Source organism: Pagrus pagrus (genome assembly GCF_965226575.1).
Source record: "Pagrus pagrus genome assembly, chromosome: 7".
NCBI classification, from domain to species: Eukaryota; Metazoa; Chordata; class Actinopteri; order Spariformes; family Sparidae; genus Pagrus; species Pagrus pagrus.
This window is the reverse complement of record NC_140191.1, coordinates 27,319,241-27,339,092: the sequence shown is the minus strand read 5'-3', so window position 1 is coordinate 27,339,092 and position 19,852 is coordinate 27,319,241. Positions and strand designations below refer to the sequence as shown.

At 41.2% G+C, this 19,852-nt stretch overlaps 1 protein-coding gene across 5 annotated transcripts in view; it reads right to left on the bottom strand.

Moving 5' to 3' along the window:
• The window catches only part of oxr1a (oxidation resistance 1a), a 163,059-nt gene that overhangs the window by 8,143 nt on the left and 135,064 nt on the right, over positions 1-19,852 (bottom strand). For 3 of the 5 annotated variants that reach the window (XM_084357216.1, XM_084357215.1, XM_084357217.1), the window contains 6 exons: positions 13,867-14,019; positions 12,176-12,360; positions 9,750-10,417; positions 6,428-6,593; positions 3,549-3,714; positions 298-378 (listed from right to left, as the gene is read on the bottom strand). In XM_084357216.1, coding sequence (XP_084213342.1) covers positions 298-378; positions 3,549-3,714; positions 6,428-6,593; positions 9,750-10,417; positions 12,176-12,360; positions 13,867-14,019 — 1,419 coding nt within the window. Of the gene's footprint in view, positions 1-297; positions 379-1,981; positions 3,518-3,548; positions 3,715-6,427; positions 6,594-9,749; positions 10,418-12,175; positions 12,361-13,866; positions 14,020-19,852 lie in introns of those variants that run through there. The other 2 variants (XM_084357218.1, XM_084357219.1) reach the window with 2 other exon arrangements.

Genomic DNA, 19,852 nt, shown 5'->3' with positions numbered 1-19,852 from the left:
AAACCCATTTTCTGTGATGAATTGATAAATATTCTTTCAGTCAAATACTTATGGAGGTATTTCCAGTTAATCTCGTATAGCAAGTTTTGAATAGGTTTTGTGAGCCCAAACATTCACTAAACCTTTGTATATCACCCTATATAAAGCAATAGGCACATGTGTTTTGGAGGTTAGTATGCAAAATCAGTAGCAGCTAAAGCCTGCAGTACAGAGCCTATGGGAGACCATGTTGATGCAGACAGCAGCAGGGCTGAGCAGAGCAGAGAGAGAGGGGGCAGACAGTGCTGGTCAGGGCACCTGGAGTCGTTTGCAGAGTGAGCGCAGATCTTCACTGTTTAGTGCGTCAATCCGACGGTGGTACTCCGTCAGAGACACTACCTGGTAGTACAAAGACAGGAACAGGTGGAACATAAAACTCTGCCAATCTATTGCTGACTATGAAAAGGACAGTATGAGTTTTGGAAGGTATTATGTGCACTGAGTAGTGTGCTTCCAGTAAAATCTTTCTATAAAAAGGTAAATGTCTGAAATTTGGAGAAACTAATTGACAACAAAAGGCTTAAAGCCACTGTTAACAGGAGTTTACTTTGGGTCAAAGAGCAGGGGATGGGGCATTTCATAGTACTCAGTCGTTTTGCATGTTTGTGTAATATGTTCAATATCACCACCAGATGCTTCGGTTATAAAAGTTAATGTAGACCAAAAAAATAGAAAAAACACTGCAGCAGAAAGCAAACTTGAATAACCATTAACCTTTTTTTTAGCCAACCCAAAAGGCAAAAAACAAAAATACTTAGAAGTGTAAAGGCTGTTCAGAAATCCACAAGATTCTGATGCTGGAACACTCAACACAAAATAACCGAGGTTCGACTGATGCAACAACACTTGCCAAGTCCGTGAGCATTAACCCACTCTCTGTTTGTCAGGAACAACAATCCAAAAAACTACAGCCCAGACAGACCAAAACAATGACCTCCTAAGCATGGCTACATTCCAACAAAGTTACACCCCACGCTGCACACTGAGCTGCCGCCTCTGTTCTGCCACTGAATAAACGTTGGCGTGTAATAGTCCACTGTGTCTCAGTACAGCGAAGATATTTAAAGCCTCATGCACGAGACAAACAAAGCCATCATTACTACACACACACACACACACACACACACACACACACACACAGAGTTTTTAGACAGTTTTAGGTCTACATTTTAATAAATATCAAACTGTCTAGGCACAGATATCATAAGCTCCCTTTAATTACTTCTAATCTTTCACTCACCTTGTTACTTTTGGTGTAAATTACTTTTTTGGTAACAAGCTGCCTCTTTACAGCTCTCAATAATGTAGCAGAGAGGGTAAACTACAGTCCTCATAAAAAATACATCTGTGCCTCACTTCACCTCCAGCTGAAGGCACTTTAGTACATTGGTCCCCTGAAAAGGGTAAACTAGCAGCATGCTAGCCTGCTGCAGACTTTTCAATGTTAATGGAATGCCTTTTTTTTTAATCAAGAGATCAATGTCATGAAAAGGGTCAGCATTTGGATGTGACCAGTGAATAAAATACTGTGTCAAATGGATAGTAAACAGTCACTTAACAAACTATAAAGATAACATGATATGTATTATCTCTGGTAATGTAACGTTAAAGAAACTGGTGAATGAAAAGAGGAGGTGCATCTATGAACTGGCATCTAGCTCTGGAAACTTTAAAACAGCTTACAGAGCCACAGACATCCTATCACACGGTGCAAAGAGGACAGACAACAGATAGAGCACTCTCCTGACTGACAAATAGTGGTCAGATAGTAGCCACTTTGTTTATCGTTGGTCACTGAACTACACCGGACCGGCTAAATGGCTAGCAGGCTAGTTAGCTTCGCTAGCGAGCTAGCGTGGCTTGCTAACAACAACAGCACGAGAACATACACGAATATACATCGCTGGAGACCATAAACAAGAACTAAGCGAAAGAAACGTACACATGTATACTTCGGGGTCAGCCGTTTCTCTTGGTCTTTCACCCTCCTAGAAAACATGTCTTGCTTTCTGGGCGAGGTTGAAGCTGGGAAGTCACATTACAGATCCTTTAAGTTCTCCCCGTGTAGCCCCGAGACAAAACGGAGTTGGAATGAAGCCTGGCAGCCTGCTCGACTAAAATAGAAACATTATTTTCCAGTGGGGTCTCTACGCCGGATGATTTGTGTGACATCGCTAAAATCCAATAACAATGCGGGACAGGAGACTCCCCGGCTCTCCATTGGTTAAAAGAAAAACGATGATCCCGTCCCAGAACCGACAGGATTTAAAGACACAGTAACACCACTGTCCCATGAGCCATCATTTCAATAGATCGTCTCAAAGAGATACAAAAAATGACAAAAGACTGTCAATCGTTCACATCATATTAAGTGGAAACAAATAAATAAATATGAAACTCAAAGTAGTTTTATAAGTTAATTTGAGTCTTTTTGCAAACAAAGCTATTAGTTTGACAAACCTCTGTTAGTAGAGCAGATCTAGTTGGTTCATTCACGCATGGTCGGCAGGACAAACTAAAGCAGCAGGTTCCTATTTACTTATTCAAATGTAATTGATCATGCAGCCTCTGTTTGCCAGATGTCCAGGGACAAACAAATCAGTCCACTTTGTTTCCTACATCATTCATTTACATTGAAATTTAAATCCAGGGCACTGCTTCCATCGTATCAATTTCTTCATACAATGAATGCATCCTTTTCATTATCCACAGGCTCGTAAACAATCTCATCTGACAAAAAACCAACCACGCTGTAATGGTGCAGCAACAGTTCTTCCTAGACTTACTTCCACATTCTGTAAATGTGCAATAAAGACACTTTGAGAAGTTAGTTACAAAAAGGGAAGACAGTTTGAACCCACATCAATGCTAGATGAGTTTGAGGGATTATAACCACAAACAGGTTTGTTGCTCAATGTTTACAATCTCTGCATATGTTGAGCAACTCATATTGATGTTAGCCGTTTGCCATTCAGCAAAATAAGTTGCCAAATGCTGACCAACACTTGTGACAGTCACACATGTGATGAAACTACAATACATCGACTGATAGGAGTAAACAATTACACAAACATGCAAAACACTTTGGTTGGAAGGTCAGAGAAGCGCATTTCCAAGCAAAGCAAGTGTTCACACAACTCAGATAACTTACATGTGATAGAAAGTTCACACAAAAATTTACTATCAAATCAAGAAATATGCAGCGGTACACAAAATACAGAAGCATAATACAAAACTTAGGCTTGACGATTACACAATTCTGATGGATAAAAAACCAACATCAGCACAATCACTTGCACTATGCATTGCATAATGAAAGCAAATCAACACAATTATTTGACATGTACTTGAACATATAACAATAAACTTAAATATACACCACATAAGATTCTGGTTTCACAGGTTATGGATCAAACAATATACTTAATCCATGTCTGTGAGGTTTGAGACAACACAACAGGTGCACTTTAAGCAAGGTGAGGGAACAGTTTTAGCTGTGTAAACCTTACCTCCCACTCCTTTACATTGAGGTCAGTGATGGGCTCATCCTCAGCTGTTTCTGAGACCTCATTCTTCTTGACAACCATAAACCCAGGCTCTTGACCCATCCCCCTGACCCCCTCACCATACATGTCCGGGCTCCACTGCATGAAGAACACGTACAGGTGGTCTGACCTGGGGGAAGACACACAGGAATAACTATGAGAGTAGAGGCTTGGCTAAATGCTGTAGAGATTTGGTAATCTTCTGACGTGTCATTCAATGCCTCTCTGCTAATAATGCAGTGTTGAAGCTGCTTTCTCTCTGTAATATTATGTGTTCTTGTCTGTTATTAAGTATTTTGGCACACAAGCTATCGCATTTTGTGAAAGTCTAGGTATATTTGGGAAAAAAACAGTCTTATATAGTCTGCACACATCGATTTTTATGTCCACTTGGGGGCAGCAAAACAAACTATAAACACAACATTTGCATATTATCATTTTAGTATACAAGTTATTATGGCAAACATATGTGCTATCAGTTGCTTATTTCCACATCATAACAGACACAGAGTAACATTAGCATTTACTTGGAGTCATTTCAGGACAACCAATTAATGTAAGCCCAATATTCACTCTTTTAGCTCTGTTCTCTACCATCTCTCTACATCTAGTCAATGGTAAATGGTCCGCTCCCATAGTTACTCATCTGTTGACTGTGTCAACAGATGAGTGCACTAATAAGATCTTAGTACGGCCACTTTTATAGAATTTCATTTATCATGGAAAACAAATGACTAAATTAAACAAATGTTAAGAACTGCATTAGATTGCATTGTATTGCACCAAATTGTCCTGTATTAAAAATGTTTCTGCCCTGAATCATATTGAAGTCCTTGTGTTTAGATACATATTGATTTGCCTAATTAGGGAGAGATGCCCACCCCTAACAATTAACATGAAAAAATGTCAAGTGGTAATGATGGAAAATATCTATTTATTTGTTTATTTGACAGGGACAGCGCACAGCATCTTGGCTGTACTACAGTTAGCTAAAAGCTAAAAAAAAAATGCAGTCACTGGGCAGGGACAACATCTCTGTTAGCAAAAAAATATGTCTCTGTTATCTCCTGTAGCTCACCAACATTGTGCCTATAATTTTGCCCCTCCTCCTCCTCTCCTGCTGACCACCTTCCAGCCTTTTAATGTCAGCTATGTTAACAGTTTAGGGTATGATATGATGGTATGGCAAAACTTGTAAAAAAGTTACAGACAAATACAGAACACAGTTTGTGTCATGCACTGCTTAGGCTGGTAGACATGAAACATCTGTGGCAGACTCAGTGGGTTGAGCTGTATTCAGTGTCATGGTTGTGTATGGCTCACTCAATAGCCTCCCTTTCTTCCCACACTACTGCCAGGACACTTAAAGACACATCATGCGGGTCGCCTCCCATCTAGGTCAAGCTACAGAGAGCCTAGCAGTGTCTGAAGAAAGTATGAGCTGCCGTGTTGTCAGTTCGAACAGCTTATGATCGCTCCGCCCACACACCATAGCCTGCTTAGAGTGCCAAGATAATGAGTAGTAACATGTACAAGCCCCGTCTTTAAATACTAGGTTTGAATCTGCCATGTCCCTGGGCTGTCATCCCCAAGAGCTGCGTGGATCAAACTTGTTTTCCAGGTGGAAAATGTTGTAGCTAAGCAACCTGTGGATGAAAACAACAAAGCTGCGACAAGCAAGACTTCTGAAGTTCATAGTGAATACTAATGAAGAGAGGGGGATTTCAGTGTCATTACTGCACTGAGTCACTGAACACTTCGCATAACCTAGAAGCATTTATGGTACCATGACTAACTACAAAAGACACGACTGCTTGTCTGATTCAAATGTGATTAGCAGCCTGAGAGAGCAACATGTGTGTTGCCGCTGTTGAAGTATAGACGCATGTACTAAAAACAGGAGAGGTGCTGTGAAGAATTATCTCATGAAATGATTTCCGTTTTTGTCCTTTTGGCTCCTCGTCTCTAAGAAGATACAATAGACAAAGTAGCACCACTGTGCTATAGACGCAGACCAATGAGTTTGGCATGTACACCCAATTCCAGATTTGGCTCAGATGAATGGCTTTTTCAAGAAAGGGGACTTATCAAATTAAGCTATTGCAGCAATTGGGTTTAATTTTCCACATTAACAAATTAGGCAACTTGTGTGGAAGCACATCAATTTCTTGTTATGTGTCTTCAAGTTTCAACAGCGCTAATGTAATTATGACTACTGCTGACTTGGCAAACTGTACATCCAGATGGAGTGATCCAACTTGGAAAAACACAAACAAGCCAGGGCTATTTTCAGTTGATATCAAACATTACAAAATTCAGTGCAGGTCGGAAAAAGTGCACGAACATCTTTGGGGTAAAGCATTCTGAGGATACAAAACGAAGAAAAACACAAGCTTTTAAAAGACGATGCAAAGAGCTTGTGTGCGTGCCCCAGTGTGGTAATAAAGTGTGTGTGTCTGTTTCCCTGCAGAGTGAATGAATAATAAATCATTTTGCTGTCTAGCAGAGGCAGCACAGGGAGATGGGCAGAAGCCACAGAGGGAGTCAGACCTGACAAAGAATGCATATTTGATTGGTTTCAAATATTATAAAGGACTGGAGGTAAGGTGCCTCAGTAACTCAGCTCACTGTTATGCATGTTAAGTTTGCATGGGGTCAAATCCCTGCAGCTTTCTACATTAAAAAAAAAAGTCTGCTGCACTGTTAATGGACTAATCGCCCTTTTTAACAGAGGCTGCTATGTCATGTACTTTTCCCTGTTATTTGGGATACCACAGAGATGATTCATTGTATTCAAATGCATTCTGTCCAGGGGTAGTGGGAGGTGTAGCAGAGGCACTCACCTCTCCTGGGGCACAGCAAACCAGTACTCGTGCTTCTTGCCCTGCTGAGCATACTGCTGCATGGAGGCGCTGGCATTAGAAACAAACGTCTTCTTCATGGGCTTTCCCACCCGCAGACACAGGAACTTGTGAGAGCGATGCTTCTGCTTCTCTGCAGACCCTGTACCTGGAAGAGTAGATCATTGCATGGTACTGTAAGTATCATATTATGTCATGGCATAATAGCTATAATGAACAGGACGAATCGTTTTAGAGGAGCTACAGTCAACCTCTGGTTAGCTTAGCTACTGTAAGCATAAAGACTGGAAATTGATGGAAACAGCAAGCCTGGCTCTTACACGTTTTTACCTGACCTCTTTTGAACAAAGCAAACTAATGAGAATCAGCAAGTTAATTAGTGAGCTTTACAGGTATTGGTAGGCAGATTTTGTTAGCTCTGGACAGGGCCAGGCTAGCTGTTCATCTGTTTCCAGCATGGACATATGATGACATCTGGATACAGCGCTGGAGGCAGGGGCCAATTCATGACTGAGAAAGCTGCTCACTGACACATGAAGCCTAAATAGTTTGATGTCCAGGTATAAATTTACCTGGATGTTCCTCACAGGCTCATAGCTTTTTCATTTTCTCCCTACATTTTAACACAAGTATCCGTACTTCTACTTGAGAAAAGAATGTCTGTACTTTGCCACCTCTGCTGCTTGTACTTTTTATATTTATTGTACAGACATGAGAGTGGTATCAATCTTCTCATATAACTATTACAGAAAAGCAAGTGTATTTCCCAAAATGTCAAACAGTTCCTTTAACAATCACGAGTTCTTGTTCTGTATCAAATGTCTGTCACCTAAAAACAAATTCAATCTTCTTGATTAAATATGTATTCTCTTTCTGATAACAATTATTTATGTGACCTAGTTTTCTTATATCTACTGGCTATTTCGGGTGGCATTAGTCATTTTGTGGCAGAAACACAACAAATGACAGAAATAAGTAGAGTGGCACACTATAATTAATAGTGGCACCGAGTCTTCTGCCCATGGTACACAATCAATGGCTTATTATACAGGTAAGAGCCCCAGGAAGCTGAACTAGATCACTTATTCAGCTCCATGACACCAATATTTCTGAAAATATGTGGCAATGACATTAAACTAGCACATATTATTAGGTCCAGGTTAGGCAGCTCAACATAAGCTGCTAAGACAACACAGCTCAGTGTGACAAATTCAATTTCCAAAATGCATTAATTCTGTGTTAATGTAGCTTGTTTTTTGAAGTTGCTGCTGTTACTTGTGTGGGCTGTGCTAATATGCATAGAATAATGGGCTGCCCTGCTGAGATCCAAGTGAATTAGAACTGCTTTTACAGCCCGGCTCTCTGTGTGACAATAATTGCCGGGGTGAAAATGGTAAATTTCTCTCCCACTGTCTTTTGGGGAAAGAAATCTTCTTGGAATCACAATTACGTGTCCAACTAGAGTGGGTTCTTTGGACACAAGTGAGTCAGTGAGTGTGACAGACGGAGGGCACTGACAGATAAGACCAAAGCTGTGCCAAACAAAAACTGATTAATGGATGCTGCAATAGTTTTGTATTTTTTAACAACTAATTGCATAGTATTTCCAAGCCATGTTCTCTTTCCATGTGGCTTTTTTTAGCAAAAGTCTGACTTCCACACAGTCACTACTTCACTCCATTTATTTCAGTACACTGAACATCATTTTGCTGGAGACGGGTAATCCATCACTGTGAACATTCTGCTACCTTTATAAAGCTATGTTATCACTGTGCGGTGATACAGAGAGAATGGGCTGTTTTAAAACTACTTGCTGGTGCGTTCAAGGATGATGTAATTTGAATGAACGCTACTGAAAAGTAATTTACAAGTTATGTTGTCAGGAAGTCAAACTCGCAAGACTGATGCGAAACTGGACATGAAACAGATTTCTGTTGAGCAGCCAGACAATAATGCAAATAAGGCCACAATCTTTTTCACTATAAAAGATAAGCTAACGGCTAAAGAAATGATGCATGAATGGATACACATCATTCTTATGCCATTTTCATCAGACCATGTTTGACAATAATTGTAGCATAATAGCTATTACAAATAGGACAAGTTGTTTAGAAGGAATAGTTCGACATTTTGGGGAATATTCCACAGATTGATACTCCTATTTTTATCTGTGTGCTAAATATGGAGCTACAACCAGCAGGTGGTTAGCTTAGCTTTGCATAAAGACTGGAACGAGGAAGAAACAGCTAGTCTGGCTCTGTGTCACTAAATGAATGTGTTATAACACATTAATTAGTCTAATCTTAGAAAGTGCTTGAAGATATCAGACTCTCTCTAATGGAACTGGCTACTTCATAGGAAGATACAGTTACTTGTGGAGCCTGGGACAAATGTGTGGATTGTAACATTTCTGTTACTACTACTTCTATTGGGGGTACAATTTATTTGACATTTCTGCATGTTACCATATGTTAGTAACATATGCATCTAGAAACTCTGTTACTAGAACATATATAGAAGAACACATAGCATTATAAATTATGTTTTTATTTTATTTTTTTATATATGTTGCAGGAAGTTGTCCCGTTATATTTTCGATTAATGGCGGTGTCTTGGAATGGGACATACCAAATGTTTGGTATGACGAAAATATAACTACCTACCCACAGTCTACAGGTTAAAACATCTAAAACCACCGGTATGATCCTTTAATCCTAAACATGGTGATGAACACAACATAAGTCTATTTCAGGCTTTGTGGAATTGACTTTTTTTCTAAACCCACATGAAAGCAAAACCACAGACAGATGTCAAACATAAAAAACACCTCTCTGAATGCCGTCTCTGAAGGCGTTTTGATGTTGGGTTTCATCGTCACCGTGTTTCCCCTTTGGGTACTAGGTGTGTTTGTGGCATTGTGGTATTTGAGGCTTTAGCTTATCGCCCAGAGGAGTGGCCCAGACCACCAGAGCCCGAGATCAAAGAGCTACATAAAGCCCCATAAAGCCAGACTAGCTCCGCCAAGCTGATAACAACAGAGAGGCTGCCATTTCCCTTCGTCTTTATATTCCAATTACTAGCACCAAGGCAGAGTGGGACCGGTAAGGTTATCAGGAACCAACATGAGAGAAGTGATTCTGAGGCAGCCAGAGAGCAGAGAAACTCACTTTGATCATCTTCAGAAGAATATGGATCTAGGGTTGCAACTAAAAGACAACATGAGGCCAGATTCATCACCTGAAATGTCCTATACCTGTTTTCCTCAAGTCACATTTCTACCTGTTACTTAGTTAAGAATGTTTACCCTCTGCAGAGTTCTCCGTGCCGTCCTTTGGCGTCTGCTCTACATTCTCCTTTTCCTCCTTGCCTTGTTGCATAGTGTCCGTTTTGGAGACATCTGTCCCCTCGTTGGCATCCCCCTGTGGACTGGCTGAGACGGAGGTGGTGCTTGTGGCACCAGGGGTAGCTGAGCTTTGGGACCCTGGACGAGAGGTGCTGCTGCTGGGACCCTGGGCCTGGCTAGTGCTGCTGCTGGTGGTAGTGGGTGTGCTTGGTGGCTTCTCTACACTGTGCTGCTTGGATCCCATGGGGGACTGGCTATCATTTTCTGCGGCAGTGTCTGGTGGATTGTCCTCTGCTTTCGCCGCGGTGGGCTCCTCTGGCTGGCTGACTAAGCTGCGGGCACTGCCTGGGGCCTTAGAGCTGGCAACTGTGGCCTCCACCTGGGTGACTGTTTGCACAGACTCTGTGGAGGTGCAAGAGGACTTGTCCAGGCGGAGGTCCTCATTAGACGCTTGCTCCTCCTCCCGGATGGGAGACAGCTCTGGCTCGGTGAAGACGTCCTCGGATATAGAGCCCTCGGTGCTGCGTGGGGCTGTGCTGCCACTGTCGTTGGCCCCCGGCTCCCTCAAACGCTGCTCTGGGTCCTTCTGCTGGGAGGGGTGTCTTTCGGCTGGAAGAGGCTCCAGGTCACTGACAACATGACAGAGAAGCAATAAGACTCAGGCAAATCTTTAATAAAAGAATTCAGCATGTATAGCATGTAGGTGTATTGACTGTGTATCCGATATAGGTAGTACACTGATTTCACACAGGTAGATCAGTTTAGTTGTTATGGTTAGCATTCCTCAGCCTGTGAACACAATAGTATGATGTCCTCTATGGCCTTGAAGGAACTAAAGTCTGAGAAAATAACTTTGATCTCAGCTTGACAGTTCATATCTTTTACAGAGAAGCCTGCAATACAAACTGCGGCCAGGAATTTGTATTTAGGGGTGCAGCGGTATGCTGGTTTCAAGGTATACCGTGGTAGGAAAACTGCTGGTTTATCATGAAGTGTACATTTGCTTGTCAACACTGTTGAATTCTAACGCATTAGTGTCATTAAAAATACACATATTTCATGTCTGTCAGGACATAATATTTTGTTAAATTATGATATAAAAATAAACGGTGTCATTTTCTGAGATGGTTATCGTACTATACAAATCTCATACCGATACAGCCTTAGGCTTGGGTCATATATGCAGTCTGTTCACTGTGAACACTTTTGTTTCAAAGTTTAGCAAAGCAGTTGAAATTGGCAACAAAAACAAGTCTGAAACCACAGTGAACTGGTTAGATGAACTAAGTAAGTAAGTAAGTAACCATCTTTTACCCGCCATTCCTGTTGATTCGTGCTATGCCTGCAGCACAAGGCTCTGACTACAGTACAAATCCAGCACAAGACCAGACATGATAAAAACCTGCATGGAGAGTAGTTATGTCCCCAGATAAATACTGTTGAATCAACTTTGTACATATTTTTAAGACACTGTTTTTGTTCCATCTGTATTTCATTTAATGATCAACAAGTCCCAATTCCAACTGTACAAAAAATTGTGTTGCACAAAACCTCTAATGAGGTTGCATGCAAACAGACGAAACACTTGTATATAACCAGCACACTGCAGAATCACATGCTGCAGGCACTTGTTGCTCAGCTGTGTGTGCAGACAGAGAGGTCAGCACAGAGAGGGGGAGAGGAGACACAGACAATGGCCCACAGCTGAGAAAACAGCTGGGCCTGGCACAAAAACCAGTCATTTGCCAGCACAATAACTGCTCCACGTGCAACACTCAACCAGCTAAACACAGCACCGCCCAGACCCTGCTACCACCAGAGGATACAGAACAGGGGTCCGAATACAACATAATAGTTGTCCTTTCAGAAATTAGTCTTCAACAACACAAAAACAATCCAATGAAGCAAAAAAAAAACAAAAAAACAACTCAGACAAATCTGTGGGAGGAAACAACAGTGAATCCTGTGAAGTGGCTGCTTCCTACTGCACAAAGAGTTGAGCAATCAGAACGTAGGAGGGTGAAGGCATACTTCATTAACCCTGGTGTAATTGCCGTTTCCTTTTTATTTTGATATGTGGGGGGTAGAAAGAATTAAACTGTCGGTTGGTTGCTGATGCAATCTGACCATGGGTGCAGTGGAGAGTGACAATGAATACAATGAGGTAGCTACATTTCTGTGAGGGTGAGACAGATATGTGGTATTTAATTGTGGAGGAAAGTGTTGTTATAAAAATAAGAGTGCATGTAGGAGTTGGAGGTCAGCGTTAGTGTTTTTCGCTGCATAATCTCAAAATAATTACATGTCTAATCATCATAGAAGTATTTCTCATGCATATTTCAATTAGATTTTGTCTAAAACAAAGTATAAGTCAGTGTTTTTCTTACTCTGGCACAGTCTCTCTGATCTTGGGGTCAGTGATCTCCTTGTAGATGGCAGCAGACTGCACCTCCTCAAGAGGACACATGATGCCGTACTCCTCGCACCCGTGGGCCTGAACCAGGGGGTCCATCCGGTGAGGGTCAAACATGATGTTGTTGGGTGTCACCAGCAACACCCCGCTGACCGCGCCCTGAATAAAATAAGCACGTGAAAAGACAGGGTAGGGATGGGTGAGGAATGATTCGATGCACAGAACTAAAAAAAGGAACAGCTTAGCATGTCTATCTACCACCAAAATATAATCAAACACACCTCTGCCACAAAAACAACTGGAGCCCAGTACATTTTAGACCACAAATATCTTAAATCAAGTACAAGTTATCGACTGCCAGCTCTGACCACTTCACTGCTTTCATTTGGTGCCTGGGAGTGAATCAGCAGCAGTTCAATAACATGGATCCGTGATCGTGTGACGCACGCACGCATGCACTTCAATGCAGGACGTCCAGGGAGCTGGCTGCCATTCTACCTGCTCTGAATTAAACTGACCAAACACACACCTCATCTGACCAGTAAGTCTCTGGGTGTGTGTGTGTGTGTGTGTGTGTGTGGTCAAATGTATCAAAAGTAACATTCAAGTTCATGTATTGAATGTTTTCTTACCTAAGGGCTGGTCTTTGTATTCACTATTGATGTTTTTGTTGTATTATCCCACCAGACTGGCCAAAACATTTTTACAGATCACAGTTGTACAAAAAACAAAAAACAAAGAAATAAACAGAAATAAAGAAAAGTAAAACATTTAACTGTACTGAAAATCTTTTAAGATTCTGAATTTAACTCAGTTTACAAAATTCTAAGGAGCAGCACACTCCCTGGTTATAGGCCATCTGAACAACATTAACTATAATCAGCATAATTAAAGTACAGTCAGCAGGAGAGATGCTTCTCTTCATGTTCTGGTCCACAGGGTTGTTCATATCTGCCCACACATAGTGTACTCTCATTTTATCCTCCTTACTGATTTCTTCAACAAATACAAAACAACATCAAACTGCAAAGCATTTTAGAAGATATCAGTGCATTTTGTTTTAATGGTTTTCCTTCAAACTGCCTTGTTTACGTCTGCCTCAGTTAGGGATTTCATATACTGCTGAGAATACCACAGAAGGGCACATACGGAGCGATTGAAAAAGCTAAAGGATATTGTGTTTTCACTATTTAAAAAAATGTTCATCACATTGTACAGCATTTGGACTTTGGCTAAAGTGGAGTACTTTTTTGTTGATTTTACATTGTACTATTGTGGATTAAATCAAAAGGAAGCCCTTGATCTTTGATAGTATTGATGATTTACAGCACTTACAACAGCTTTATTGTGGGGTTTCATTATTAGCGCATTACTTTTTCATTTGTCTAATAATTCCACATTTACAGCAAATCCTTTTGAAATATGAAGTGTGCCTGTAGCTGGCAGCGCTATTGTATGTTTATATGGTTTGATTCTCTAATAGCAATACAACCCCTTCTTCTCTCTTCCACTGGTCAGATTTAACAGGAGGTTTTTTGCTGATGACAATTCATTCTTTAGCCCACAGCAGTTCGTAGTTATTTGTCTGTGACATGACAAGGAGAATACAGAGTGAACTATGTGCCAATAGTCATTAATGGGTGTATTTTTTATACTGTATCTTACCTTGCCATCAGTGATGTACTTGCAGTTGATCTTAAGGAACTTCTCTGTGAGGGCCTCTTCCTCCTCGGAGGTGGATGACACCACTCTGGACTGGCGGAGGGCCGGGAACACTGGAGGGTGAACACCTTCTGGTCTGGGGGGGACATCAGAGTCCTGGAGGTGGTATAGGTGGGGGTGTGGACAATGGACAAAGGGAATAGAAACCATTTGTAAGAACAAACCTCTATCAAACGTGATTATCATCTGTTCTTGAGAATGGACCAGTTTGTCCTTAGTCACAATAAACACATAAGGGTTCATTTTACATTTTTTTATAGTGAGGTAAAATTAAGCGATGAATCTGGACAAAGTCAAAACTGTCGAAGCTATGTTCCACTTTATCCTGGGGCCACACAATTATTATATGAATGCATCATGTCTGAATCTCTAAATAGCATTCAACCAAATAGGCTGAATAATAAGCACTGTCGAACAGGCATAGCTTGGTTCACTTGGTAATACATGGTGCAACTAATTTGTGTCTCCTTTGATCAAACTAATGCATTTGAGTCTCTAAATGTATTATCTATATATAAACAGATATTTTCTGCACAGTGGGACAATCAGGTTAAAATAAACCCGATGATGAGCCAAATGAATGCTCCTCCTGTGTGCCTGAGCTTCACACGGCAATTAGGTGAAAAACATTCATGTGAAACTGGAGCTGTAATTATTGTGCTTTTTGCACGACTTGATACCTAGTTACTGTTAGTTTGACTCAACATGCCATCGAGTAAAAGGGCTTTAGAAACGTTTGAACTGGAGGGCCAGACTTACGGGAACGTTTAAAGAAGAGGGCACATTTGTAAAATGGGTAAAGATGTGTGAAGACCAACTTAAAATCCTGGTTCTCTGCAGTAATAAACTATACACTATTAACAGTAACATTGTTTATTAAGTGTAATAAGTGAATGCCAGATAAACAATATTAATATACAGAAGTTACTAATATGAAATTCTATCAATTAATATTCAATCTATATTTCAATTTAGTTACTAATTAAAATCAATCAAACAATGTGTTTGCAGCCAATGTGTGTCTCTCTGTGGTCATTTTGCACCTCTTTGTTGTTGTGTTGCGTCTGTTGTGAGATTGCATCTCTTTGAGACAGTGTGCATTTTTTCTGATGTTATGTTTCTCTTTGCGGCAGTTTTGCATCTGTTTTAAGCTGGGTTGCATCTGTCTCTGGCCATTTTGTGTTGTTTTTGTAGTAGTTTTGCGTGTCTTTGTAGTCGTTTTGAGTGGGTGGGCACTCAATAGGTCCATTCAGTGATCCATATGACAACAAGTCAAATACCCATCACCTTCTGACTCGAGTGGAGGACTGTGCCACCCCTGGTCAACCCTCTGACCCTGACCCTTCTGTGAGTGAATCACCTTGCTCACAAAAACTAGTTTCCTCTGTGCATCATGTATTTTAGCAGCTGTAGTTCATGCACTAACACACATCTATCAGTGTGTATTAATGTATCCTTCATGTATATGGAGTAGAAGCTTTTTGTTTGTGCAGCTGAATGTAAACTGAACAAGATATCAAAGTTATGTATGTATGTACGTATGTACATACATACATAATATACATATATATATACATATATATATACATATATATATACATATATATATACATATATATATACATATATATATATATATATATATATATATATATATATATATATATATACACACACACACACACACACACACTAAAGCAGTTGTTATTGCTTCTTCATGTACTCTATGGTAACTCAGCAATCTGCTACAGATGGTGCATCTGCTGGGCTGGAAACACGAGGTGTTGTGTGTTTCTACCAGTGGCCTGTTGCCATGCCATGTCTGAGCCACGCAGAGAGAGAGGGACTGAAGTCTGTCTCAATAATTGTCTTCAGGGACACTGCCTGACTGGGAGACATTTTGTAGGATGGACCTAACTGTTGGTCTGGCTGACTGAACAACGGTCTGCAGTACGGACTGTCTGTTACACTGTATGACTGTTGAAGGAATCAGATCAGATAGGAAGAAGAAAGGTGTAAGGGATTGGAGAAATATTGATAACAAAGACAAGAAGGAAGTAGGAATTGTAGCAGAAGCAACTAAAAAAGAAAAGCAGTGCAGAGCTGCTGTGGAGAAATAAAAAGACAAGGAGATAAAGAGAGCTAAAGGCAATAAAAGAGTGATTGGAGTGAGGACAAAGAACAAAAGGGAAAAGGAGGACAGAGAGGAGAGTGTGGGAGCTATCATCGAGGGGGGATTTCGACCGGGAGGGTGTCAAAAGCCGGTGGAGAAGTGAAGTGAAGAGCAGTGAAGAGCTTAGAGAAGCGAGCTCGAGCCCATAACAACTGTCTGCTGTCCTTCTGACACCCACCCCCACACCTCCCCCTCTCCGTCTCCCAGCACAGTCGACAAACAGCCTGCAGCTACTGACCCACACCGACACAAGCAGCCCAGACACTGGCAGCCAGGGAAGGCTGAGGGGGCCGGGCCAATCTGTTACAGCCAAAACAAGCCTCTCTGAGCAAGAAGAGGAGAAAGAGAGCTAAAAATGCAAAATGAAGATTAGGAGGAGAGGGATCGGAGCTGAAAATAAAGTTTCAAGAACATCCTTAAAACAAAAAAAGACAAGGATCCCTGAGAGCATCAACTGTGGATGGATTGTGGATGGAGTTAAAGATGAGGACTGTGCGTAGGAACATGTCTGTTTAAACCCGCTTGTCATCCACTTAAACTGAACACAACTCACCTACACAACTTCACTTAATCGCTCCACTTCCCAGCGAGTCACTTCCTAGTGACTCATTCAAGCTGGCCTTCCTGCTCCAAGGTTAAATTCGCAAAGAGGAGCAGCCTTTTCCACCCAAAAAACTAACGTTAACATTGACTAGAACACAGCTGGGACCAGAAACACATACGCTGTTCACATGTGCAGCAGACACCTGGGCTTAAATGAGCAGCAAAAGATGACAAAACACGTCCTCCCTCATAGAACTGCAGAACAAACACTGTCTCCCATTCCCTCTCATTAAATCTGGCATGTATGAAAAATGGGCGTTATGTGTTAATAAGAAAATAACACCCATCACACGTCCCACACAAAAAGAGGACTGGGAAGACATACATGGCTGTCCATCAGCCGAGAGCTGTAGCTCATACGGCAACACGAGATGACAGGTAATGATATCTTTCGATACAATGCCAAATGTTGACTTGCACATAGCAAAAACTGTGGAAATTGTATTCGTAGGTTATGTTGCTGTGTGGGATGATAACAGACCAAAAACAAATACAGCAAAAAGAGTAACCAACAGTGAGATGAACTTGGTCTGTTAAATTGGCTGCCAATGGTGGCATATTGTCAAAAGCTGACAATCTGTCCTTTTGTTCATCTTTCGATGTGGAAGTCTTGTTGGAAACGAACAAACCTTGGCTCAACGTCTAAATAATTTAATTTCACCAGGTAACTGCTCATGCATGGTACTTAATGGGAGACTATCGTTGCTATATTCAATTCTTTATTTCCATCATTGTTTGATTTATTCTCTTTGGACAGAACCTGCACAGCCTTGCTACCTCAGCGACTCATCACCTGATCCAAGCCTCACCTCACACAGATGCCAGCTCCTCTCTCTTCCCTGTGCCGCTCACTCCTTCCTGCTACACGCTGCTACTGGCTGCTTGTGCTGCTCTCTCTCTCCAACACCTGGTGCCTGGTTCCTTATAAACAATACTTTGTGAATTACCAGTGATATACTGTATATTGGTTTGGGTTTGTTGACCTAACCCCTGTTGACTCATTGCACTCCAGGTTGCGTTTCTAGCATGCTGCTTGTTCTGTGAGATACAACCTTGTAACCTTTTATACAACAATACTTTAATCTTTGTGAAACTAGTGTTCTTAAATTAATTTGAATTGCTTTTAAAAGTGTTAAGCATGGTAGCAGCGTGGCTCTGTGTAAGCATGTTAACACTTTAACTTGGCAAATAATAAACCTGCTCGGTATCTGTGTATTTGCATTGTCATTGTTAACATGTTAGCATTTAGCAGCAGTGTTGTGCCTCAAAGAACCGCTGGCGTGGCTGTAGGTTCAGTGTCAAAAAAATCATGGAGGCTGTCTCACACAGGTATACAAACGTAACCAAGGCATTTGTTGGCATTTCAGTTATTAATTATACAACAACTGTCCTTAAAGAACTGCAGGAACAAGGATCACTTTTCTTGATGAGCATGTGTCTAATGATCTTGATCTGGCTAGCACGTGTATTTGTTCTGCCAGCAAGTGAAAGAATCAACTTATTTTTAATACCATTTTTAATTGTTAAACACAGCACGATGCAAGGCTTTGAGGTAATGTATCTATTTGTGGCTGTGTAAGATTAATAACTGTAATATGACAACGGTGAAACAAAGTAAACTTTGCCGTAGTGCTGTACCACCAGACTACAGAGGTGCTGCTTTCCTTTTTTTCCTGTGAGACCCCTAAATGCACCCTCAGTGCTCTGCCATAAAAACCCATTTTTCACCAGGTTGGACAAGTCAAAAAATTCAGATATTAAGAATATCTATAATAATATACAGAAATAGTTAATCTCATTGCTGATCGTCTCATTCACTTATGTACGGGAATCAATATTAAACTGAGACTGTTTCATTACCAGTCAAGAACACCTTTCAGTATGTTTAAAATACTGTCCACCGACTGGAAGAAATTAAGATCATGTCGATATTGTTGATAATTATATTACAATATAAAAATGACAAGAAGTCTTTCCAAAACTTCAAAGAGTGAGTTTCTGAGAGGTACTAATCATAAAACCCGACTATATTTGGTTCGGCGGTATATATACAGCTGACAGATCAATATAGTGTTAGGCTAGGGAAGCATCACCCTGCCTCAGCCACCTCACATATTTCAAGTGAATATTGCTTTTCCGGGCTGCTGCTCTCTTTGCGTGGCTAAAATCCTCTAATATATGACCAGTGTTTGTCCTGCGCTGGCCTCCAAGGCATCCAATATTTTCTCAGCTGGTGCTGGAGTGTGGTACTGTGAGGAATGACACTTCTCTTTATTATGCCCCATATTTACCTTCGACTTCATACAGACTTTTCATTTAAACTGCTAAACCGCACATGTAAGGTAAGGCAAGGTAAGGTAAGGTAGTCATGAGTAGTCTTAGAAAAGAAGAAGGGGGAAGAGCCAACACAAACTTACTGAAAATTCTTTAATGAAGACAACCTGACTTTATTTGACCTCACTTCAGGTGAACCACGACATGTCATTGTCCTGATGTGACCAGATTCCAGTCATAGTCTTGGAAACAGGATTTTTTCTGTGTGCGTGACATCAAAGGGAGAGAAAGGAGCACAGTGCAGCATAGTGGACTGGCTGCTGCACTGAATTCCAAAGATGAAAGAGCTGCTGCGCTGGCCTCAGACCGCGAGTAACTGCTGTGAGGGGGGAGAGGAACTGAGAGTAGGATGGAAGAGTATCGAAACAGACGTACAGGAAGAGAAAAGCCAGGGTGAGAAAAGGAGAGATGGGGTGCTGGGCAAAACAAGGCCTGATGGGGGCCACCAGGAGCTTGTCTCTGAGGGTTTTTGTTCGGGAGGTGGATGGAGGAAGGCATCACAATAATGTACTCTACAGGAAGCTGTGAGGGTGGTTGACACTGATGGTGGGGACAGGAGATGGGTGGAACAGTGTTAGATGACTGCTGTGGTGGGGCTACAGGAATCAATATCCTTTTAGTTCCCAACCAATATTTCTCTCAGTTAAAAGCAGAAGAAAAAATAAATCTAGACAGAGGCTCTGGCTCCGGTGAAATATGGCTTCTGTCCAGGCCATAGTGTGGTAGTGAAGGACAGAGGGATGTATTGTAAATATAAGGTAATACATCAGTAAAAGACATTCTGTATATGAAGAAAAAGTTTTCTTTAACACATCTGGC